This window comes from Dendropsophus ebraccatus, chromosome 12, assembly GCF_027789765.1.
Source record: "Dendropsophus ebraccatus isolate aDenEbr1 chromosome 12, aDenEbr1.pat, whole genome shotgun sequence".
Classification (NCBI taxonomy): Eukaryota; Metazoa; Chordata; class Amphibia; order Anura; family Hylidae; genus Dendropsophus; species Dendropsophus ebraccatus.
Genome location: NC_091465.1, coordinates 17,175,956 through 17,201,672, shown reverse-complemented (window position 1 = coordinate 17,201,672; position 25,717 = coordinate 17,175,956). Strand labels below are relative to the sequence as shown.

Genomic DNA, 25,717 nt, shown 5'->3' with positions numbered 1-25,717 from the left:
TGTCTAGTGCAATCACAGGGGCCTTTGGGTGCACAGTCTGCTGCAACCGCAGCTGCCATTAAGAGAAAAATAATATAATAGTATATGACATTGGGCGCACAAAGTAGTGCAACCACGGGGGCCATTGGGCGCACAGTGTAATGCAATCACAGGAGCCATTGGGCGCACAGTCTAGTGCAACTGCAGCTGCCATTAAGAGAAAAGTAATATAATATAATGGTACAGTATAATCGCCACCCCCAGTCATCCCAAAGTCTATTGTAACTTGTAAATGGTTACAAGACAGGAGGGGGGTTAATGGCGCTGGCACATACATTCTCCCAGCGGGATGTAAATCCCGCTGCGAGTATGTATTTTCATTGAAATTCATCGGCATAGGATCCGCAGCAGAATTCGCTGTGAATTTGCAGCGTAAAATCCGCTGCTGATCCATCCATGTGAATTTTCCGTAGATATTTATGCTACCGTGCTATTTGTGCTATTTGTGCTAGTTTTCTGCATTCCAGTCCGGGCATGGAAGATGTGCTAATGAATGCCCCCGTAGGCTGGTTGTTGCAGCAGTAGATGCAGTGGGCAACTGTGCAAGATGAGAAAGCAGGTTGCACAGTGTCCTGTCTATGCCGCTCAATCCTCACCTGAGAAGAGACACAGCCTGTAATACAATGTATGAGATCTGCTCCTGTTGATGCCCAGAGCCATAGGATTTGCCACTCTAACCGAGATGAAGCTGAAGGTGAAGGAGTCTCCAAGAGTAGAATTCTGTAGGGAACAATAACACCTCATAGTTACTATATATCCCTTCACTCCATGCAACTGAAGGACCCTGCTCCTTCCATTATCACCTGAGACCTCCTGTGAGATCAGCACACCCCTATACTGAAATACTCTGTGCTGCTGGAGGGCTACTATTGCTCAGTGAATACCTATATACTATATTGTAGGAACATTTACATCATCATATAATTGCCCCATGTCCAGTCTTACATTGGCCTGGTAGTGGTCTATCCTCCTGAGCAGATCTTGCTTGGATGGGGTCCTGCACTCCCCCATTCTCAGCAGGTAGCACCTATTCATAGTCCGCATCCCAATCAGTTTCTATGAGAAAATAAAACAGCAGTAAAATTCTCCTTTTAGGAGTCTGTGAAGGTTGGATGATAAACATTGGCGGCCATATTGTTACTCAACTTTCCTAAATTCAGGAAATGCAGATCGGAGGGTGATAAGATCCCTATTCAGAACTAAATAGAATTGCCCCTCTGGACTCTTGGAAAGCTGGGTGACCACCCCTGATAGAGTTGTCCTGGTGGTCCCACATTTACAGGTCTCACCTGGTTGTAATCCAGGAGCACGGAGGCGGAATTCCTATCGGCTTTATCTTTGATAAATATGGCAGCTATGATCTTCCCATCATGGACATAAACCACCTGCCGGACGCTTTCTCCGTCCACTGAACTGTAGGTCATCTCTGCCATCTACAATGAAGATCGGTACCATGCAGCAGGGAAAGTACTAGCAACAATCAATCCAGACAAACTATTGGACATGAAATGGTTAAACTAAGATGTCCTCATGACTTCTATAGTTAAAGGGGTTCTGTTGCCAGAAAAAGCCAAAGATTTGTAATTCACTTCTATGAAAAAATCAGCAGCTGTATGTCCTGCAGAAAGTGGTGTAATCTTTCCAGTCTGGAGAGCAGGTTTTCAATGGGGATTTGCTTCTGCTCTGTACAGTTCCTGACATGGACAGAGGTGGCAGCAGAGAGCACTGTGTCAGGCTGGAGAGAATACCCCACTTCCTGCAGGACATACAGCAGTTGATAAGTACTGGAAGACCAATTTTCTTTTTTTTTTTTAATAGAAGTAAATTACAAATCTCTGGAACTCTCTGACACTAGATTTGAAAGAAAAAAATGGCTGGAGTGCCCCTTTAACATCTTTGGAATATATCACTACTTTTATATGTTGTTACCTGGAAACCATAAACAAGGTGCTGTTGACAGATCCACCATTCTTATTATGATCTACTGCTGCTTTGTGCATTATTTAAGGCACGGATATAAGGTTCTTTGTCAACATTTCAATCACACTGTAGAAGCCCTTGTCTGCCAGTAGGGGGCACAACCCACCACAGAGCACCAACACAAAGTTACAGTAGCCAGGGAGCAGGACACCAAGGTAGTAAAGAGACACAGTATTACTATACCATGTCCACCAACACCAGCATGCTGATGGTTTCCAGGTGGCAACAGGAGATTATTTTTTTTTTACGTTACATAAAGATAAACTATAATGTAACAAAAGCCGATTACTATAAGTTACAGTCAGCAGACTATATTATAGAGCAGGTGGAGCCCCCCTTTATTCAGGTCTCACCTTCTCATTTTTCTTCTGAGTCACGTAAATAGAAAACGCAATAATGGCCGCAACTATCAAGAAGAGAAGGAGTCCGACCACAATGGCCGCCATCCACTTCTTCCTGGGTCTGGGTGGTTTGGAGAACAAGCTGTACGGCTGATGGGAGAGAGATCCGTGTGTTTTACTGGTATACATTATTTCACATTACATACAGTATATTATTACCATATATATACGGCATGTGATAATTTAGTCATGCTTCTATCCACTATACATTACAGGAATACTATTCTTATATACTATATATGATCACTATTCTGCTATATATTATATTTTACATGATTATTATTCCTATATACTGCAACTTTTTTTTACAACTATTCTATATACTGTATTATTACTATTCTTCTATATACTGTATATTATATGATTACTATTGTATTATAGATTATATACTGTACATTATATTACAGCTATTCTATATACTTTATATTATATGATTACTATTATATACTGTATATTGTATGATTACTATTCTTATATACTATTATATATTTATATTATACACTATAAATTATATTACAACTATTCTATATACTTTATTATATACATCATATTGTATGATTACTTTTATATACTATATATTATATGATTACTTTTATATACTATATATTGTATGATTACTATTCTTATATACTATTATATATTTCTATTATACACTATAAGGCTAAGTTCACATGACGTAAGAGACCGGCCGTTCCGTGACCCGCATCAGAACTCCTCACAGCACACAATGAAGCTTGGAGCCGGAGCCGCTTGCTTCATTGTGTGAACTGACAGGGTTTCCACGGCTGCTATTCACTGAATTGCGGCCACAGAAAACTGACATGTCAGTTCTTTGCAGTGCCGCAAGGGATCCCAGCCGGAGCGTATACGATGTGTATACGCTCCGGCTGGGATCTCATAAAAGAACATGCGGCGTGTTCACCCGTACAAAGTACGGCCGTTGTTGCCGATGGCAGCAACGCCCGTACTTTTACGTAGTGTAACATAGCCTAAATTATATTGCAACTATTCTATATACTGTATATTATATGATTATTATTCTTATATATACTGTATTTTAAATTACTACTAAGCTATATAATGCACAATATAAATCCTATTCTTATATACACTGCACATTATATTATTGCTATTCTTATATATTATATGAGTATATTCTTAGGGTGCGTTTACACAGACAGATTTATCTGACAGATCTTTGAAGGCAAAGCCAGGAACGGACTATGAAAAGAGAACAGGTCATACAGGAAGACTGAGAGTTTTCCTCTTTTCAAATCCATTCCTGGCTTTGGCTTCAAAAATCTGTCAGATAAATCTCTCTGTGTAAACGCACCATTAGGCATTAGAGATGAGCGAACCGGGTTCGGGTTCGAGTCGATCCGAACCCGAACGTTCGGTATTTGATTAGCTGGGGCTGCTGAACTTGGAAAAAGCTCTAAGGTTGTCTGGAAAACATGGATACAGCCAATGACTATATCCATGTTTCCCACATAGCCTTAGGGCTTTATCCAACTTCAGCAGCCACCGCTAATCAAATGCCGAAAGTTCGGGTTCGGATGGACTCCAGCATGTTCCAGGTTCGCTTATCTCTATTAGGCATTCTTGTAACTTACAGGCAGCGTCATATCGAGCTGTTCGTCTTCTCCATGATTGCACTGACCCCTCAGCCCCTCAGGAGTGCAGTATTTGTAGCTAGCGATCGGTACTTTCCCTCAGAAGGAACTTGGACTGAATTTTTATCCTTCAATTGTTATTATGGGATCATAAGTAAATAAACAAGGATAAGGAGCGGCAACACACACATGGACGTGGACGTGTGAATAAGTTCTAACTGTCCACTTTAAATCATTGTTTAGTTGTTTGATGTCCAATGGTTCAGCTACAGATGTCAGTGTGCAGCGGATCAGCTACAGATGTCAGTGTGCAGCGGATCAGCTACAGATGTCAGTGTGCAGCGGATCAGCTACAGATGTCAGTGTGCAGTGTTCAGCTACAGATGTAAGTGTGCAGTGTTCAGCTACAGATGTAAGTGTGCAGTGTTCAGCTACAGATGTCAGTGTGCAGTGTTCAGCTACAGATGTAAGTGTGCAGTGTTCAGCTACAGATGTCAGTGTGCAGTGTTCAGCTACAGATGTAAGTGTGCAGTGTTCAGCTACAGATGTCAGTGTGCAGTGTTCAGCTACAGATGTCAGTGTGCAGTGTTCAGCTACAGATGTAAGTGTGCAGTGTTCAGCTACAGATGTAAGTGTGCAGTGTTCAGCTACAGATGTCAGTGTGCAGTGTTCAGCTACAGATGTAAGTGTGCAGTGTTCAGCTACAGATGTCAGTGTGCAGCGGATCAGCTACAGATGTCAGTGTGCAGTGGTTTAGTTTCCCGTCCACAATCTGCATTGGTTCTTTTCTGTCCAGTTTACCATCAGTCCCTGTCATACAGCCATTTAGTGTATAATGAATTATTGCCCGGCCCAGGTATCTTGCGTTTCCCCCCCCCCCCCCTTTATTCCTTGTTGTGCTCCGATCTTATGTCCTGCTATTTGCTATGTTATTGTAACCTGGGAGATGTATGTGTATGGTTGTCATTTCTGATGTTGTGAAATGTCCCTGATCCTTGGGCACACACAGTTTGGCAAAGACTGAAAAAAAGGAGCTTTACCAGAAGAGAATATATGACCTAGTTTGTATTTGATTCTTGGCCTCAGGTGTTTCTAGTCTAATCTACTCCCACAATGGGGGGACTTTTCCCAGTACTTTCACCAGGCAGTGCACCTATTTTGTGGTGCAAGGTCTTGTGCTAAAGTATGAGCCGCCTTAGAAACCCATAAAGTCCCGGAATAACAAAACACCCATAAAAAAAGGTACACAGGTCAACAATGCGCCAAATTATTAACAGGGTGTAAGCGCCACTACAAAAAAATAATACTAACAGCTGAAATCACAAGCAGACTATGGGACTATTCTTGTATACCCCCAATGTATCATCCCTGACCCCAGAAGCTCACAATCTAGTTTCCATATCACACACATAATATATCACTCCCATCATGTCTGTCCCCAGGAGCTCACAATCTAATCTCACATAGAGTCTATCACTCCCATCATCCCTAAGGGCCCTTTTACACAGCCCAATGGGACTGTACAACTTTGTAATGTGTGTTATGTATGTGAATGGCCCCCTTCCCCGTGTTCCCCCCACCCACGCTAGACCCGGAAGTGTTGGTGCATTATACTCACCGCATTTTGTGTCGACCCCAGTCCGCCATCTTGTGACAATGACGTCATCTTCGGGAGGCGGATGGGGGTCGACACGAATGCGGTAAGTATAATGCACCAACACTTACGGGGGTGGTGTGGGTGGGGGAAACACGGGGAAGGGGGCCATTCACATACATAACACACATTACAAAGTTGTATAACTTAGTAATGTGTGTTATTTTGTGAATAAATGTTTAGAGCCGCACTACCCCTTTAATATGTTGCTGCCCATGGTGAGACTAACAATTCCTACCTGTTATTACCTATTCAGTGTCCTTCCCCCATTTCTGAGCTGCCGCTTTCTGCTAAAGATACAAAAATCTGTGTGTGACCTTTTCTCTCTGTCTCCCCCTCCCCCCTTCTGAGACAGATGATGTAAACAAGTGCCTGACTGGCTTTATCTGCAACATTGTAGCTTCTTTGGCATGAAGGAAGATTTTAAAAAGTCTGGTGAGTGCCAATTCTCTTCTTCTTCTATTGAAATGTTGCAGCTGTCCCTTGAAAAAAAAAGTTTGTAATAGGTTTTATTAGACAAAAGAGCCTCCTTATTTGTTTATTATAAAGGGAAAGCTGTGTACAGTAGAGTGAACACAGGTTATTATGGGGGGGGGGGGGAGGGCTGATTTGGGAACTTCTGAAGGTTTGCCACAGTGAGGTAGGATTGCAGGATCTTTTAGGCTATGTTCACACTACATGAAAGTTCTGCAAAGATCATCCCGGCCGGTACTTGAGTACCGGCCGAATGATCTTTCCGGCCACAGTGTTCTGATGCGGGCGCATCAGCGCGCGCCTGCATCAGAACTTCTCATTGCGCCGGGGCCGCTTGCTTCATTGTGTGAGCTGACAGATCTTTCTGCGGCCACAGTTCACTGAATTGCGGCCGCAGGAAACTGACATGTCAGTTCTTTGCGGCGCCGCATGGGATCCCGGACGGAGCGTAAACGATGTGTATATGCTCCGGCCGGGATCCTATAGAAGTAGAGGCAGTGTCCCACACCGCACAAAGTACGGCCGTTGTTGCCGATGGCAACAATGGCCGTACTTTTACGTAGTGTGAACATAGCCTTAGAAAGTATAAAGTACATAGGAGACAGCACTGAGGCCAGTCTGCACCCACATATAATTATATATATTTAACAAATAATTTAATGTATAATATATATATTAAATATAATATATATAAGAAGATAAAACAGTATTGTGATGAAACATAGGATTTTTTTTTTAAATTAACCCACTTTTGCAACATTTCAGGGTAGATAATAAACACATGAGGTATCCTGCTACATCAACCAGAGGAACGTTTACCCGTCTGATGGAGAAATAAAACAAAGCGCACATAACAAAACATACAGATAGGCGAATTTAGATTATGAGCCCTAATGGGGACAATAATTGGCAAAAACTATGTAAAGTGCTGAGAAATCTGTGTTCGCTATACAAATAAAAGCATTATTAATATTATTATTATTATTATTAAAAAGCATTATAAACCTGTGTATAATTCTTCTCTTAAATCTCAACATGTTTCCCCATTAATACAGGGTGCTTCCTCAGGGGAACAACTATAGGATTTGACGCCAATCACCGCTATACTGAGACAAACACCTATAGGAGTGTTGGGAGTAAGGAACCTTGGCTCTTCGGCTGTTGCAAAACTACAACTCCCATCATGCCTGGACAGCTAAAGCTTTGGCTGTCCAGGCATGATGGGAGTTGTAGTTTTGCAACAGCCGAAGAGCCAAGGTCATCTATACCTATATAGAGATCCTGTTACTCCTGAGGAGCCGCGCAGTGTGAGCTCTTCCCTATATGTTACACAGGGAATTGTCCTTATGGAGTGATGGAAATAGACAAATCACTGGGAACTTGCTAAATCCTAAGTGTATTCTGGAGCTGACCACTAGGGGGCAATAAGGTCCCAACCGGTGATAGTGACTAGCCAGCTGCAGAGCCGCTATTTCCCGGTAAGGACCACGTGCTGATATTATTCAGTCACAGCCCCGGTAATACTTGTCCTCGGTTCTAAGCATACGCTGCTCGGTCTCTGTGATCGGGCGCCGCTGATTGGCTGACGGAGTTCCAGCAATCAAATGTACTTCCTGTCCACCGCACTGCCTGGTGGGTACCGGAAGTGTTTCCCACGTGCGGATGTTTGCTTCCGGTGGGTCGTTTCCGGCAAGGAAAACGGAAGCCGGTACCGGGCAGGATGTTCCGAAGATTGGGCAGCCGAATAGGACGGTGCGGGAGAATCAATGTCACTGAGGAGAGGAGGTGAAGAGACCCCGGGAGGTGATGAGTAACCCGGGAGCAGATAGAGATGGGGCAGGTAGTGTGTCATGTAGAGATGGGGGCAGGTAGTGTGTCATGTAGAGATGGGGGCAGGTAGTGTGTCATGTAGATGGGGGCAGGTAGTGTGTCATGTAGATGGGGGCAGGTAGTGTGTCATGTAGATGGGGGCAGGTAGTGTGTCATGTAGATGGGGGCAGGTAGTGTGTCATGTAGATGGGGCAGGTAGTGTGTCATGTACAGGGGCAGGTAGTGTGTCATGTAGATGGGGGCAGGTAGTGTGTCATGTAGATGGGGGCAGGTAGTGTGTCATGTAGATGGGGGCAGATAGTGTGTCATGTACAGGGGCAGGTAGTGTGTCATGTAGATGGGGGCAGGTAGTGTGTCATGTAGATGGGGGCAGGTAGTGTGTCATGTAGATGGGGGCAGGTAGTGTGTCATGTAGATGGGGGCAGGTAGTGTGTCATGTAGATGGGGGCAGGTAGTGTGTCATGTAGATGGGGGCAGGTAGTGTGTCATGTAGATGGGGGCAGGTAGTGTGTCATGTAGATGGGGCAGGTAGTGTGTCATGTAGATTGGGGGCAGGTAGTGTGTCATGTAGATGGGGACAGGTAGTGTGTCATGTAGATGGGGGCAGGTAGTGTGTCATGTAGAGATGGGGGCAGGTAGTGTGTCATGTAGAGGGGGGCAGGTAGTGTGTCATGTAGATGGGGGCAGGTAGTGTGTCATGTAGGGCAGGTAGTGTGTCATGTACAGGGGCAGGTAGTGTCATGTACAGGGGCAGGTAGTGTGTCATGTAGATGGGGGCAGGTAGTGTGTCATGTAGAGATGGGGGCAGGTAGTGTGTCATGTAGAGATGGGGGCAGGTAGTGTGTCATGTAGAGATGGGGGCAGGTAGTGTGTCATGTAGATGGGGGCAGGTAGTGTGTCATGTAGATGGGGGCAGGTAGTGTGTCATGTAGATGGGGGCAGGTAGTGTGTCATGTAGAGGGGGGCAGGTAGTGTGTCATGTACAGGGGCAGGTAGTGTGTCATGTAGAGGGGCAGGTAGTGTGTCATGTAGATGGGGGCAGGTAGTGTGTCATGTAGATGGGGGCAGGTAGTGTGTCATGTAGATGGGGGCAGGTAGTGTGTCATGTAGATGGGGGCAGGTAGTGTGTCATGTAGATGGGGACAGGTAGTGTGTCATGTAGATGGGGGCAGGTAGTGTGTCATGTAGATGGGGGCAGGTAGTGTGTCATGTAGAGATGGGGGCAGGTAGTGTGTCATGTAGATGGGGGCAGGTAGTGTGTCATGTAGAGATGGGGGCAGGTAGTGTGTCATGTAGATGGGGGCAGGTAGTGTGTCATGTAGATGGGGGCAGGTAGTGTGTCATGTAGATGGGGGCAGGTAGTGTGTCATGTAGATGGGGGCAGGTAGTGTGTCATGTAGAGATGGGGCAGGTAGTGTGTCATGTACAGGGGCAGGTAGTGTGTCATGTAGAGGGGGGCAGGTAGTGTGTCATGTAGAGGGGGGCAGGTAGTGTGTCATGTAGATGGGGGCAGGTAGTGTGTCATGTAGAGGGGGGCAGGTAGTGTGTCATGTACAGGGGCAGGTAGTGTGTCATGTAGATGGGGGCAGGTAGTGTGTCATGTAGAGATGGGGGCAGGTAGTGTGTCATGTAGATGGGGGCAGGTAGTGTGTCATGTAGATGGGGGCAGGTAGTGTGTCATGTAGATGGGGGCAGGTAGTGTGTCATGTAGATGGGGGCAGGTAGTGTGTCATGTAGATGGGGGCAGGTAGTGTGTCATGTAGATGGGGGCAGGTAGTGTGTCATGTAGATGGGGGCAGGTAGTGTGTCATGTAGAGATGGGGGCAGGTAGTGTGTCATGTAGATGGGGCAGGTAGTGTGTCATGTAGATGGGGGCAGGTAGTGTGTCATGTAGAGGAGGGCAGAGGGGCGGGTAGTGTGTCATGTAGATGGGGGCAGGTAGTGTGTCATGTAGATGGGGGCAGGTAGTGTGTCATGTAGAGGAGGGCAGAGGGGCGGGTAGTGTGTCATGTAGATGGGGGCAGGTAGTGTGTCATGTAGATGGGGGCAGGTAGTGTGTCATGTAGAGATGGGGGCAGGTAGTGTGTCATGTAGATGGGGGCAGGTAGTGTGTCATGTAGATGGGGGCAGGTAGTGTGTCATGTAGATGGGGGCAGGTAGTGTGTCATGTAGATGGGGCAGGTAGTGTGTCATGTAGATGGGGGCAGGTAGTGTGTCATGTACAGGGGCAGGTAGTGTGTCATGTAGATGGGGGCAGATAGTGTGTCATGTACAGGGGCAGGTAGTGTGTCATGTAGATGGGGGCAGGTAGTGTGTCATGTAGAGGGGGGCAGGTAGTGTGTCATGTAGATGGGGGCAGGTAGTGTGTCATGTAGATGGGGGCAGGTAGTGTGTCATGTAGAGGAGGGCAGAGGGGCGGGTAGTGTCATGTAGATGGGGCAGGTAGTGTGTCATGTAGATGGGGGCAGGTAGTGTGTCATGTAGAGGAGGGCAGAGGGGCGGGTAGTGTGTCATGTAGATGGGGGCAGGTAGTGTGTCATGTAGATGGGGGCAGGTAGTGTGTCATGTAGAGATGGGGGCAGGTAGTGTGTCATGTAGATGGGGGCAGGTAGTGTGTCATGTAGATGGGGGCAGGTAGTGTGTCATGTAGATGGGGGCAGGTAGTGTGTCATGTAGATGGGGGCAGGTAGTGTGTCATGTACAGGGGCAGGTAGTGTGTCATGTAGATGGGGGCAGATAGTGTGTCATGTACAGGGGCAGGTAGTGTGTCATGTACAGGGGCAGGTAGTGTGTCATGTAGATGGGGGCAGTTAGTGTGTCATGTAGAGATGGGGGCAGGTAGTGTGTCATGTAGAGATGGGGGCAGGTAGTGTGTCATGTAGAGATGGGGGCAGGTAGTGTGTCATGTAGAGATGGGGGCAGGTAGTGTGTCATGTAGATGGGGGCAGGTAGTGTGTCATGTAGATGGGGGCAGGTAGTGTGTCATGTAGATGGGGGCAGGTAGTGTGTCATGTAGATGGGGGCAGGTAGTGTGTCATGTAGATGGGGGCAGGTAGTGTGTCATGTAGATGGGGGCAGGTAGTGTGTCATGTAGATGGGGGCAGGTAGTGTGTCATGTAGATGGGGGCAGGTAGTGTGTCATGTAGATGGGGGCAGGTAGTGTGTCATGTAGATGGGGGCAGGTAGTGTGTCATGTAGATGGGGGCAGGTAGTGTGTCATGTAGATGGGGGCAGGTAGTGTGTCATGTAGATGGGGGCAGGTAGTGTGTCATGTAGATGGGGGCAGGTAGTGTGTCATGTAGATGGGGGCAGGTAGTGTGTCATGTAGATGGGGGCAGGTAGTGTGTCATGTAGATGGGGGCAGGTAGTGTGTCATGTAGATGGGGGCAGGTAGTGTGTCATGTAGATGGGGGCAGGTAGTGTGTCATGTACAGGGGCAGGTAGTGTGTCATGTAGATGGGGCAGGTAGTGTGTCATGTAGATGGGGGCAGGTAGTGTGTCATGTAGATGGGGGCAGGTAGTGTGTCATGTAGAGATGGGGGCAGGTAGTGTGTCATGTAGATGGGGGCAGGTAGTGTGTCATTTAGAGATGGGGGCAGGTAGTGTGTCATGTAGATGGGGGCAGGTAGTGTGTCATGTAGATGGGGGCAGGTAGTGTGTCATGTAGATGGGGCAGGTAGTGTGTCATGTAGAGATGGGGGCAGGTAGTGTGTCATGTAGATGGGGGCAGGTAGTGTGTCATGTAGAGATGGGGCAGGTAGTGTGTCATGTAGATGGGGGCAGGTAGTGTGTCATGTAGATGGGGCAGGTAGTGTGTCATGTAGAGATGGGGGCAGGTAGTGTGTCATGTAGATGGGGGCAGGTAGTGTGTCATGTAGAGGAGGGCAGAGGGGCAGGTAGTGTCATGTAGATGGGGGCAGGTAGTGTGTCATGTAGATGGGGGCAGGTAGTGTGTCATGTAGAGGAGGGCAGAGGGGCAGGTAGTGTGTCATGTAGATGGGGGCAGGTAGTGTGTCATGTAGAGATGGGGGCAGGTAGTGTGTCATGTAGAGATGGGGGCAGGTAGTGTGTCATGTAGAGGGGGGCAGGTAGTGTGTCATGTAGATGGGGGCAGGTAGTGTGTCATGTAGATGGGGCAGGTAGTGTGTCATGTAGATGGGGCAGGTAGTGTGTCATGTAGAGATGGGGGCAGGTAGTGTGTCATGTAGATGGGGGCAGGTAGTGTGTCATGTAGATGTGGCAGGTAGTGTGTCATGTAGATGGGGACAGGTAGTGTGTCATGTAGATGGGGCAGGTAGTGTGTCATGTAGATGGGGACAGGTAGTGTGTCATGTAGATGGGGACAGGTAGTGTGTCATGTAGATGGGGGCAGGTAGTGTGTCATGTAGATGGGGGCAGGTAGTCTGTCATGTAGATGAGGGCAGGTAGTGTGTCATGTAGATGGGGGCAGAAGGGCAGGTAGTGTGTCATGTAGATGAGAGCAGAGGGGCAGGTAGTGTCATGTAGATGGGGGCAGGTAGTGTGTCATGTAGATGGGGGCAGGTAGTGTGTCATGTAGATGGGGGCAGGTAGTGTGTCATGTAGATGGGGGCAGGTAGTGTGTCATGTAGATGGGGGCAGGTAGTGTGTCATGTAGATGGGGGCAGGTAGTGTGTCATGTAGATGGGGGCAGGTAGTGTGTCATGTAGATAGGGATAGAGAGGCAGCTTATGTTTTTTGTAGATGAGGCTACAGGGGCAGGTTGTCTGTCATGTAGATGAGGGTAGAGGGGCAGGTAGTTTGTCATACAGACAGGGTAGAGGGCCAGGTTATGGTTATGTGTCATGTAGAGGAGGCTAGGCGGCAGGTAGTGTGTCATGTAGATGGGGTGTTGGGGGGGGGGGGGTCAGGTTTTGTATTGCATAGAGGGGCAGGACCTTGACCCTCTGTTTATTTATGCCCTGTAATTTGCCCCTCCAGCTAAGAAGACATGGATTCCCTTGATACAATGCTGAGCGATCCCCTGGACCTGGGGCCCTGCCTAACCAGCAATGGGACAGGAATCATGGAGCCATGCTTACTAGGAGGAACAAGAGTCAGTCTTCCTGAGGATTTGCTGGAAGATGTAAGCACAGTATCCCTATATATGACCCCCTCTGTGTACATAGCAGCCATGCATCCCCCCCCCCCTCACTTACTCATTTTTGTCTTTGTGTGTGTGGTTCTCCCCCCCCACCCCCACCATTATAGATTATTCTTGATTTAAATCTAGATTTGTTTCCCCTTTTTTTATCCCCCGTAGGCATCCCCCCACTTTTTGTTAAAAAATAAAGAACAATTAAAAACAACAAATACACATACTCGCCTGACTCCTGCACAGTTCGTTTGCTTCCTCTTCTCTTCCAAGCCCTGTGAGCGTTCTTGTGTAGACGCAGCTCCCATCACAAGGCTGGGGACTTGACCGCACGTACCTCGGGTCTCTTGGTCTTTAAAGCTTTACATGTTGCAGCTCTGCAAGGGTTAAGCACCAGAACACTGGACATTCTGGTTTCCTGCACTGACGAACCTCTGACCAGCTCACTGGAGACCCTCAACTTGCCGGCAGCCTCAGAACTGAGGTCTAAGGTTATTTGTGATAGGGTTTAAGACCAGAACTCGACATCTGTCACTTCCAGCATTGAAAACATCTGGCCTCCGTTCTGAGGCTGCTGGCAGATTGTGGGACTCCGATGTGACTCTAGCACGTAGAGGTTTAAAGAGATGCCACAGTCTTATTTGCTCTTAATGCACTCCCCCCCCCCCCCCCCCCCCCCCCCAGATGACACAATGTAAAAATCAGCAGCTTTCCCAAGAGCAATTTAAACTAATTCATTTGATAAATTGCCCTTCCCTAACTGCACAGTACTTTCTAATATTAAACCGTTAGTGTTAGAGGTGGTAGCGCGCAGCCTACATCAGGTACTGGTTTCTGGTCTTTGGGATTGAACTTTCTATGTGACTCGGAACGGTCTATTCACTATGGCACTTTTGTTCATCCGGGACTGGTGCAATGGCAGGCATATAGCTTAGTCTGTGTAGGAACATTCCAGCCCATGCTATTCTGTAAGGATTGAGAGGGATTCACCTACTATCTCCAGTGGTAGATAATATACCTATATCCCTTGTACAGATTTAATATTTTGTCTTATTATTCTTGTGTAATTTTACAGTACCTCTTGTGCGCATAATTTTACTCCATTATGTGATTTTACATGTGATATAAATAAAGTTATTAGTATTTTGAAGTAATAGTGGTGGCCTTTTTGTATAGGATTTTTGTGTAAGGACCTGGGTCAGGTCTGGTGGTCTTTGTAGGAGATATGGATACATTGGTAGCAGCTACCGGGAGAACTGCAGAGCCAGTCTCTGAAGTAACAGGCTGTTCAGCCAATCACTGGCCGCACTGCAGCCAGTGATTGGTAGAGTGGCCTGTCAATTCAGAGACCGGCTCTGAAGTTCTACTGGCGGCTGCCGGCAGAAGTCAGGAAGATTCCTTCTCATTCAGCTGATTATCGTGGGGGAAAGGTGTCAGATCCCAACAACTGCTATCTCTACAGCTATAGGTACACAGCTCTGATGTCCCTGCTGGTAGTTTACAATTCTGTTATTTTTTACTTATCTGTCCCTGGATACGAGGATAGGATCTCAGTCTCTCTTTCTCTTTGCCCGCAGCCTGAGCTCTTCTTTGATGTGGTCAGCATGGACACTTGGCAGAACGTGTTATCGGACTCGCAGCGGGAGCACCTCCGCCAGTTTCTTCCATCCTTCCCAGAGAACAATGCAGAGCAGCAGGAGCAGGTGGTCCGCTCCCTCTTCAGGGGAGAGAACTTCCGATTCGGGAATCCTCTTCACACGGCCCAGAAGCTCTTTAGGGGTGAGTTCAGTTCTGCATGCGCCAATCTTTTAACTGTAGATCCTTTCTTGGTCCCAGAGCAAAAAGACATTATGGTCCACAACCAGAGGCTGATGGTCCTTCCTGACCTAACGGATTGTTGTATGAAATGATCATAAGGGAGCCAGACTAGGTTACCAAAGATTTTCACCTGCTATAACTGCACTCCTTCTCTCTGCCTGTCAGATGGTCACCTGAACCCGGAGGTGGTGAAGTATCGGCAGTTGTGTCTGAAATCCCAGTATAAGCGATATCTGACTTCTCAGCAGCAGTATTTCCACAACCTACTGAAGCAGATCCTTGCATCCAGGAAGGTAAAGCGCCTCCTCATTAACATTCATGTGCTGCCTCCCTACGTTTGTGTCTGTACGGGCCACCTCCAACCACTGTGTTGTTTATAGGAACTTCTGGATGTTGCGAGAAAGAAAGGTCCGGACCTGGTGATGAAGAGGAAACCGGCCTCTCTGAAGAACTCCCCGGAGGAGAGGGAGCGGCGGGCACAGCGACGCTACCTGAAAATCCTGCGAGAAGTTAAGGAGGAATGCGGGGACACCACCCTGTCCTCTGAAGAAGAAGGTAAGGATAAAGAGTCTTATCTTTATATTCATCACCAAATGTCACTCCAAAGCTGTAGATGTAATAACACCCTTTTTCTCCATGTTTAGACTTGAGCTCCTGGTTACCAGGATCACCCACCCAGTCCCCTGGAGCTGCAGTTCCTGTCCGCTCAGTCCCTACACTTTCCACTCAGGACATGAAGACTGCTGGTAAGTCTTGGTAAAATCTTGGACTTCTTCAATCCATAGAATCCAAGCCTCCTTTAAAGGGCTGTTCCACTCAAACATAACTTTTGATATGTTGCTGCCCATGGTGAGACTAACAATTCCTTCCATACTTGTTGTTATCTATTCAGTCTCCTTCCCTCTGTTCTGAGCTGCTGCTTTCTGCTGAAGACACAAAAAATGGTGTGTGAGCTTTTCTCTGTCTCCCCTTCCTGAAGGACGTGGAATGCCTTTAAGAGACTCCCCCGCCCGGGCAGCATCTGTGATAAGATGCTGTAAAGAATCAGCCGTGCGGCGCTGTCATTACAGCGTGGCGCATATCTGTACAGTTCCCCCGCTCCCAGCATCTAATTACAGATGCTGCCCGGGTGGGGGAGTCCGTTAAGGCATTCCACGTTCTGTGAGGAACACTGAACGTGTGAATCCAGCCTTAGGGTGGTATTCCACGGGCCGATGGGGTCCGATAAACGAGCGCCGATCTGCTAGATCGGCGCTCGTTTACTAGGCCTATTCCACGGCCCCGAATATCGTTAAACAAGGGCTGCAAGGACATCGTTACCGATGTACTTGCAGCTCAACTAGTATACATACCTATTCATGGTGCAGGGCTCCTCTTCTCCTGCTCCTTCCCGGGGGGAGGAGGGGTAAATGGAGAGGAAAAGCGCTCACACACAGATTTTTTTTGTGTTTTTTTTAGCAGAAAGCAGGAACGTAGAACTGGGGAAGGAGACAGAATAGATAATAACAAGTATGGAATGAGTTGTTAGTCTCACCATGGGCAGCAGCGTATCATAAATTATGTTTGAGCGGAAAACCCCTTTAAGCAGTGTAGCTTTGCACCATTTTCTGGATAAAAGAATAAAGTGTGTTTAGTCCTTCGTTGGTTGTGACCCCCGCCACTAAACACTACCCATTTCTCGTGCGTCTTATTGGGGGACACAGATACCATGGGTATAGGCTGCTGCCACTAGGAGGCGCTGACACTAAGAGAAACAAAGGAAGTGACTCCTCCTGAGCAGGATATACCCGCCCACAGGCACTGAGCTAAACCAGTTTAGCTTAGTGTCAGTAGGAGGCAGACACAGGTCTGGGTTCTCCAGACCAGTTTCTTCCTTTATGTTTAGTTAGTTGGTTTTTCTTTTTCCTTCTAGGTCCTATGGATTCTTGGGCACGGTGGGTTATCTAAAACTCACCCTGATCCCCCCCACTATGCGACCAGGGAACAGACCATAAATGTAAATGGGCTGTGACCCCTCGGTCGCCACCGGCCGGCAACGTGACACCAGGGCCCCAGATCAGTCTGACTATCTGGTCGCCTTTCTGCGGACTCTGTATCCGCACAGCCCCTTCCCGCCTCGCCCCCCAAAGCTTGGCGCGTTAAGGTGAGGCACCCACCGGCTGAAGACGACAATGGCCTCGCTTTACCTGCCCCTGGACTGTTGGACTCTCATACTCTGGTCCTCTAAATGGCCGGCAGCATACAGATCCGGTCACTATTTCATCCTGGTACTGTCAGGGTAGTTCTTCTGTCCTTTGTCTGGGCATAACTACCATGTTCTGGCATTTGTCTCGCTGGCTGTTCCCCAGTAGTATGGCTTGAATTGCTTAGGCCGTCCCCTCTTTGATCTGGATGAAGTGAGGCCTCTCTGCTCCTCAGGTAAAACAGTAAAGGGTTTCTTCTACCCCTGGTGTATGTAGGACTTCAATTGCCTACATGTCTATCACAGTGCTACTTTAGGACTTCTCCTTCTGCATCTGCCTATGGCCAACATGGCAAGTATTTAGTCTTCTCTCTTAGGCAGCTGCAGTCTCACAGGGTGAGGATTTCCTGTTTACTGCCTGTACGGTTTCTCTACCGTCCTAAGCATAGGTGTATGGTCTCTTCGTGGTCTAGCTTCTCCAGGTGTCCTTGCTTGGCCATATGGACTATGAAGCATTGCTCTCAGTTCAGGGTTTTGCAGTGCTCCCGCTTACACCATTACTCCTTCTCCCTGGCTTAATGCACTGTTGTGCATGACCCCCCCATCCTGGGTTTGGTTTTTTACCACTCAGTCAGAAAATCTTCAAGCAGCCCTTCCCTCCTCCAGGAGGATGGAATATTTAGTATAAGTATCCTCCTGAGGACTGCTATTCCGTAATAGCTTCTTCCGACAGGCAGGTGTGGGTTTCTGACCCTCACTGGCCTCTATGAGCACTCCTGCTTGAATTCCTTGTCCTTGGTCTTGTTGTTGACTGGCCATCCCCCTCCCTTATGTTGTCTCCCATGTGGATTCCTTGAGAACTTAATCCCTTAAGGGTTTCCTCTCCTTGGAAACAGGGTTGTTCACTGGCCCATTCTGGCAGGACTTACATTTGCTGTTCTGCTCTTACCAAGCAACGTCTCTGCTCACCCTTTGAGGCGTTGGTTTCTGGATCTAGTTTACATATGGACTCTAGTCTATGTATTACCTGTTGTGCCCATTGTCCTGTGACAACTCCCATGCCCATCAGCCTTACCTTGACCTCCCTTGACAGTTTTCTTCTGGGACTCCAGGCTCTCGAGTACCTCTAGGCTTCCTTGGAGCGGAGTGTTTTATATGATCAACCTCCTTTCTAAGGCTCTAACAGCCCATGGAGTTGTTTTTTCCCCGGCTTACCGGCTTTCCTCTGCTCCTCTTTTCTGCCGGGCACTGCGGGGTACCAGGTACTACTGTACAACTTACTCAAGATTCTGATCTTGTTTTTCCTTCCTTCCCTGGACTGCATTATGCTTGGACAGCTTGATTCTTCTTATTAACATGTGTTTCTCAGATGGGATAACTCATGTCATAGGCCATGGCTTCTCTTGTGCTCAAGTTTTGTCTTCTCAGTGAAGTCTGTACTCCTAGGCCCATGGAGCTTTCAGCCTGGCCATTCTTCCCAGCTCCATAGTCAAGGACGCAGCTTCTCCTGCATCTCATGTGGCACCTTCTATGAGAGACGCTCAGTCCTCTCTCTCCTTTATTTGACGCCTTAGACCTCTATGTGCCATGAAACATTTTCCAGTCTCTCCCGTCATGGTTGTATTTGCCTTTTATTCTGTTCTACCTCAGAGTAAGTCCCTGCCGCCTGTGGTCACCCACTTGGCTAGGCGTCTGCTTTTTTTCCCCACATCTAGCCTACTAGTTCTGTTGGACTCGATGTTACATCATGTTGCTGGCTTCCAGGACGGACACAACCCACTCTGTCTGCCGTGCAGCACGTTGCTCCAGGGACTAGACATTTTTTCCTTTGCTGCGGACCTGTAGGGGTTTTCTCTGATGCATTCAGCATCATCCCTTGCTCTATTCCTAGTTGATGGTTGTGTTGGTGCTATTCTGTGCCTTCTCACCAAGCGCTCTTGTCTAGCGGTTATCTTTCCCACCCCATGGACTGCTTTTGGACGTCCCATGGTATCTGTGTCCCCCAATAAGACGCACGAGAAAAGAGGATTTTTTACTCACCGTAAAATCTCTTTCTCGTAGTCTTCATTGGGGGACACAGCACCCACCCATTTTTCTTTTGGGGTTTTTCCTCGGTATGGTAGTTTTCTCCGTTTTTGGTGTTATTCCTACTTTACCTGTTCTTGACTTCTCCTACTGCTCTTGTACAAACTGGTTTAGCTCAGTGCCTGTGGGCGGGTATATCCTGCTCAGGAGGAGTCACTTCCTTTGTTTCTCTTAGTGTCAGCGCCTCCTAGTGGCAGCAGCCTATACCCATGGTATCTGTGTCCCCCAATGAAGACTACGAGAAAGAGATTTTACGGTGAGTAAAAAATCCTCTTATTTCACATGTTTATTTGAAGAGCTGCAAATTATAGCGCAAATGTGGTGCATTTTTTAATTTGCAACTTTATAACTTTTTTTTTTTAAATGCAGACAAAATTGAGCTTACGGAGCACGACCTGAAGCTGTTGCTGCGAAAACACAGAGAAAAGAGGAAACATCAGCCGGTAAGTGACCTGGGGCATGTAACATGTCAGATCTGCAGCACAATAGAAGATAATGGATCATTGTGGAGGTAAGTGATGCTGCATGTCCTTCCCTTCAGCTATAAAGACCATGCTGCAACCTGTGCCCTGCCTCCCAGGCTCTTCTATTCAGATGGGAGCGGCTGCTACAGATCTGTTTATTTTTATAGTAGCCATAAAGTGAGACTGTGCTGCTTTAGCTTACTCCCATGCAGCACTGACACCTGACAGTCTGGTTTCATGGAATCTCAGTTCCTCACAGTGGTTATCCTTCATGTACAAATGCCACTGGTCCCCGAATAAAAATGATGATGACAGAACAGGGCCCAGCCTTTGAATATAGCAGCCACCCTGACACAGTGATAAGTGATGATTTCCTATATTGGGGTAAAAGGAGGGGGAGGTCTGTAATACAAGACAGTTATAGGTCAAAGACCTATGATACCCCTGAAAAAATATGCAGGGGACATAAATCTATGATTTTACACCATGTCTGTCTCTGCTGCAGGATCATCCAGATCTCATGACGGACGACGTGACTATGAATGACATAATGACTCGGGTGAATGCTGGCAGGAAGAATTCTCTGGCAGGTAACAGACTCATCATGGCTTAAGGTAAAGTGGGGTTCACAGCTTAGGGTTCCCTCAGCAGAACCTTGCCCCATTACATGACCGCTTACGGGATGGTAACTCTTCAGGATAAGTAATTTATGTACACAGTGACCCCACCAGCAGAATAGTGAGTGCAGCTCTGGAGTATATTACAGGATATAACTCTGGATCAGTAAAGAATAAGTAACATAATGTATGTACCCAGTGACCCCAACAGCAGAATAGTGAGTGCAGCTCTGGGGTATACTACATGAGTTAACTGTACAGGATAAGTAATATGAAGATCCACTGTGAATATAGTATTCTGACTTTAGTCTATTTTTTTTTCATAGCTCTCTTTGATTTGGCTACTATGAAGAGAAGAGTAAAGGAGCGAGATGAAAGGAAAAAGAAGAAAATGAAGCCCATTAAGACAGAGCCGGATGACTTCCCAGAGGTCCCTGAAGAAGCAGACATGATGCCGGCACTTCTTCCCAATGACCAGACTGTCCCCATCCCCATGACTGCTGTGAAAGAGGAGTGAGTTCTGTTTTTATACATCTCTAAGGGTCACTCAGAGGCAGTAACTTCTGTATTTCTCCAACCATCTGTGTGTTGTCTGCATGAAGCCTCATGGGACATATAATGGCACACAGAGCCCCACCATCACTGCTTTCTTTATTGCTTCTGAACTTGTTTTATTCTTATTTTACAGACCCATGGATGACGTGAAACCACCATTACCGTTCAATGAAATCTCGGCCAGCTTCTTCACTCTTTTACTGGATATCCTCATGGCAGAGGGCCCCTCCAGTCTCATGCTGGTAAGAGGCTGATATAACTTCAGTCTTTTTTTTTTTTTTTTACATTGTATTAAAGCTCAGTAATCATCAGGGGGCACCCTCTGTTCTTTTTACATGCCCTCTGCTAGAAGAAGCATTAGTCCAGGATAGATTTAAAGGAGAAGTCCAAGCTGCAACTATTTTTTATGTTCAAACATTTTATTGAGTTTTCACATAATATAACATTGGTACAGAAGAAAAGTATCAGTAGCAGTATAAATTCACAAATATACATAGCTGATAAAACAAGGCCAATAACAATAACTAAATCTTATTCCACTTATACATAGAATGTAGATAGTAAAAATATGGTGCTATTTATCATAAGAATATAGAGTACAATTCATAGTCTACAAGAATGGTTCTAGGGTGCCTGCAGCCGACATCTTATATAATAGGTGGTTGCGGTAAAGTGAGACATGATAGGACGCCTTTCTACCTGTGAGTAACCATGTAGTAGGAATAGTTTCCATTTCTTAAAGAAGGAAGCTGTAAAGGTCTCCTTATTGCGTATAGTGTCCAGCATCTCCCAGTGTAAGGCTTCCTTTAGAATAGAGGTCAATTCCGAAATAGCCGGTATAGTCGGTGTAGCAACTATTTTTTTTTTTTTGAAGCGGCAGGAGCGGGGGGACATAATAACCACTACTACTCACCCGCTTCCGTGCCTCTCCAGAGCCATATCGCCACTCCAGGACTCCTATCTGGTGCTGCAAACGTCACAACCCGGCTGATGGACTGGATGCTTAGCCAGTCAGTGACTGGGGCAGGATGCCACTCCAGTCACCAATTGGTTGAGCAGGTTGTCCATGAGCCGGGACATCATCACAACTCGGGGGTCAAATGGCTTCTGGCAGGGGTCCCGGGCAGCTGCCGGATTAAAAAAAAAAAAAAAAATTCCGGACTTCTCCTTTAAAACATCTGGGGAAAATCAAGCAGATACAACTTTATTTACCATGCAGCAGCCTCTTCAACTCACTGCAGCGCCCCCTGTAGCATCCTGCATTGTCACGTTGATGGTTATGATGTTGATTTGTGTTGCAGTTGGAGGATAAGGTGTCCCACTGGCAATCATCACCTGCCAGCACTCTGAACAGCTGGTTCTCTGCTGTCCCTAACTGGTGTGACCTAGTCCATTCTGCGCTTCTCTATCTCAGCGGAGACAGTAAAGGTGAGAGACGTAATCTGTGTGATCCAATGTTTTACGGCTGAAGGAACCAGTGAGAAAAGACCGTCCGTCATCAAACGATTCATTATAGTTCTTTCTCCTCAGGGACGCTGTCGGGCTTCACTCCATATGTGGAACTCAAGGAGAAGACACAGCAGTGGAGATGCCTCGGTGAGTGACTGACTTCATGCGTTTTCCTCGTCCTTTTGGTGTGAATGGAGCTATGAGTTCTCTCTCTGTTTTGCTTAGGTCCCCCATGTGATTCTGAGAAGGAGCTTGTGGCTTTATTCCACCTCTGGTTGGAAACAAAGGATCACATAATATTAAAGGTAAGGTCATGGATCAGGCAGGTGTAACATTATTATGACTGGTGTCAGTGGATATTTGTGCTAGGTAGGGTAAATCTTGCTGCTGCTCTTTTCTTACTTGGATGTTGTTTTTATGATATTTGCTTTATTTATTTTATTTACTTATTTATTTACTTCTCCAGGAGAATGAGGAGAGCCCCGATACAGGAACACCAGTCCCCAGAGTGTGAGTAATGCCGTCAACTAGAAATGAGCGAATTTACATTACAAACAAAGCAAATTTGCTCGGCAGTCGGCTTATACGCCAGCTGCCTTTGATCTCTGTTTTACTCCCTGTTGCTCTACCCCGGATGCCTGGAAAAGATCCTGGATCCAGTCCTATCTCCCAGTTTCCCAGGACTGGATCCGGCTTTTCCATGCACCTGGGGTGGAGCGGCAAGGAGATCAAAGGCAGCCGGCATATAAGCCAAGTCCTGAGAAAACTACCATCAACACTTATCACACATCAGGGATCGTACATTGTGGGGGGGATTCAGCTCCATTTTGTACATTTACACTCTGGTCTTGTCCGGTTTTAGGAGGACAGATTACATTGTGAGGCCTAGTTCTGGGGATGAGAAGCGGATTTTCCAGGAGCAGGTAAGACTCTATTGGAAGAGCTGATCATGTGCTGGGAAGATGCTGCTTCCTTCTCTAGTTTCCATGCAGGACCTTGCTGTCCACTGTGCATTATGAGCCTTGGTTCTGAACTGGTTGGCCAATCACCTCCTGTGTCTTCCTTAGGAGCGTCACCGTTATCTTCAGCCCCACAAAGCCTTCACGTTTCGCATGCATGGCTTCGAGTCTGTCGTGGGTCCTGTGAAGGGTGTTTTTGACAAAGAGACCTCACTGAACAAAGCACGAGAGCATTCCCTGCTGCGCTCTGACCGTCCGGCTTATGTCACCATTCTGTCTCTTGGTGAGTGGAAATGATGGGGGTAGAGGAGGAGGTGATTGTGCATTATTATATAGAAGCTATTAGTACTGAGTGTTTTGGTGTTACTCTTTTCTTATCCTTTAGTGCGAGATGCTGCTGCCCGGCTCCCTAATGGAGAAGGGACTCGTGCGGAAATCTGTGAGCTGCTCAAAGACTCCCAGTTCCTGGCACCGGATGTGACTAGTGCTCAGGTAAGTTGAGCCGTGGGGGCAACCTGTGCACTTAGGTGTGATGGTTCCCTGGTGGCTGCTATCTGCTCTCATATACATCACTATCTGAAGCTTTGTATGATTGGTCACAGGACAGCAGGGACTGAAGTCCCTTAGTGATCTCATGCAATAAGCTGGGTTGGCCGCTAGTCATTGCTGTCTTTTGTTAAAGAGGTGTCATCCCTCTATCCTTGTGGTCAACAGGTTAACACAGTGGTGAGCGGAGCTCTGGACCGGCTGCACTATGAGAAGGATCCTTGTGTGAAATACGACATTGGCCGAAAGCTGTGGATTTACCTCCACCGAGACCGCAGTGAGGAAGAATTTGGTAAAGAATTTTATTCCAGCGCTTTTCATAGAAATCGTTTTAGTCTGTCCAGTGCTGTATTGTCTCCCATGTCTGGTTTTGCAGAGAGGATCCACCAGGCACAAGCAGCAGCAGCCAAAGCCAAGAAAGCCTTACAGCAGAAGCCGAAGACGCCGTCAAAGATCGTATGTTCCTGCTTCAACTGTTCTGAGCTTTATAACATTATATCTCTTATACCTGGTCTTGTGTAAATGAAGTGGTGGTTTTATTAGCGTGTTAAAACCTATCCAGAACTAAAGCTTCTAACAACTGAGGGTCTGTTACAGTTGCATCCAGTGTAGGCAATCTTCTGCGATCTTCACAGTATGCACCTCAAACTAATTCATGTTACCTACACTGGTACCCTGTTTCAGTCAATCTGCATGCTAGAGATTTGTGCCCTTAAGGGCGCATTCACACGTACAGGATCTCCAGCAGATTTGATGGCGCAGATTTGAAGTTGCAGATTCAAAACAAACCACATTTGGGCCATCAAATCTGCTGCAAATCCTGTACGTGTGAATGCACCCTAAAGATTTATCTGGATTGGGTACATTGTAACAAATCCTCAGCTGTAAGAAGTATTCGTTTTTCTTTCCATCTGGCAGTAGGAAAAATTTATATAAATAAAGGGAAATTGATATTCAAGAAGCCCTGTACAAATATACCGGTTATCATTCGGTTCTTCAGGGTCCTGCAGTGTTCGGATGTCAGAACGACGATTCTTTGGTCCCTGATACAACTCGGGTGTCTGGCTTCATTTTCCTTGTTTACGTCCGGTTTACATGTTAGTCTTTGTAATGATATGTGCTTTGTTTTATCAGAAGTCAAGCAACAAAGAGTTTTCGGTCAAGAGCGGTGGCACCCCAGAACCTGGGCCCCTGACCCTGAGTGAGTGCAGCATGCCCCCCACCCCTGGAACGCCCAGTACCCCAACAACCCCAGCACTTCCAGCAACACCATTGTCTCCCTCCACATCTGCAGCCATCACCAAGCTTGTGGCTAGCAGTGTCCCAGAACCTCCAAAATCCAGTCAAAGGTGAGACCCCTGGAGCCCCGGGCAACAGTCAGCTAATCTTTGTTTGTGGGCAAAGTTGACTTTGTTTCTGTCTCCCACAGTGTTCTCCTGGTGTCTTCTCCGACCATACCTCAGCTGAGCACCTTGCTGACTCCTCCTGTGACTACCCAGGTGACCACTGTGACTTCAGGACCTGTGAGAACCCCCCTCTCCACTGCCCCAGCCATCCCCCAAGTGCGAATCGTGACAGCTCCTGCCCCAGTCACTCCTGCCCCTTCACCCGCCATTGTATCTCAGCCGCTCTCCCCAGCAGTGTCTCACATCAGATTGCCGGTCACATCCTCTGCCACCAAGGGCTTAACTCAGGTCAGTATGAGCCCGGCCAGGGTCCACACACTGGACTTGTGTAGGGTCATTGTTTTGATGCTTTATTCTGTCTTTATATGTAGGTTGTAACCATGCCAGTGAAGACACAGCCCTCTGCTGCTGTCCCACGTCCTGGAACTTCTCTGACCACTCATGCAGGAATTACTGTGACAACCTTGGCCTCATCTACTGTCGTCGCTTCCAAGCCGGTGGTCAGTTCTACTGCTGGATCCGCTCCAGCCAT

General features: G+C 47.1%; 1 protein-coding gene across 2 annotated transcripts in view; it reads left to right on the top strand.

Moving 5' to 3' along the window:
• Positions 1-7,800: 7,800 nt before the first annotated feature.
• NFRKB (nuclear factor related to kappaB binding protein) overlaps positions 7,801-25,717 on the top strand; it is a 101,821-nt gene continuing 83,904 nt past the window's right edge. Inside the window, exons 1-22 of one of the 2 annotated variants that reach the window (XM_069948989.1) lie at positions 7,801-7,946; positions 12,951-13,095; positions 14,682-14,883; positions 15,088-15,215; positions 15,303-15,477; positions 15,567-15,668; positions 19,559-19,632; positions 20,159-20,243; positions 20,597-20,783; positions 20,959-21,067; positions 22,127-22,253; positions 22,356-22,421; positions 22,500-22,579; positions 22,741-22,784; positions 23,137-23,197; positions 23,342-23,516; positions 23,619-23,725; positions 23,948-24,071; positions 24,156-24,235; positions 24,914-25,128; positions 25,209-25,473; positions 25,557-25,717. In XM_069948989.1, coding sequence (XP_069805090.1) covers positions 12,961-13,095; positions 14,682-14,883; positions 15,088-15,215; positions 15,303-15,477; positions 15,567-15,668; positions 19,559-19,632; positions 20,159-20,243; positions 20,597-20,783; positions 20,959-21,067; positions 22,127-22,253; positions 22,356-22,421; positions 22,500-22,579; positions 22,741-22,784; positions 23,137-23,197; positions 23,342-23,516; positions 23,619-23,725; positions 23,948-24,071; positions 24,156-24,235; positions 24,914-25,128; positions 25,209-25,473; positions 25,557-25,717 — 2,702 coding nt within the window. In that variant the 5' untranslated portion in view covers positions 7,801-7,946; positions 12,951-12,960. Of the gene's footprint in view, positions 7,965-12,950; positions 13,096-14,681; positions 14,884-15,087; positions 15,216-15,302; positions 15,478-15,566; positions 15,669-19,558; positions 19,633-20,158; positions 20,244-20,596; positions 20,784-20,958; positions 21,068-22,126; positions 22,254-22,355; positions 22,422-22,499; positions 22,580-22,740; positions 22,785-23,136; positions 23,198-23,341; positions 23,517-23,618; positions 23,726-23,947; positions 24,072-24,155; positions 24,236-24,913; positions 25,129-25,208; positions 25,474-25,556 lie in introns of both variants that reach the window. The other variant, XM_069948988.1, reaches the window with a different exon arrangement.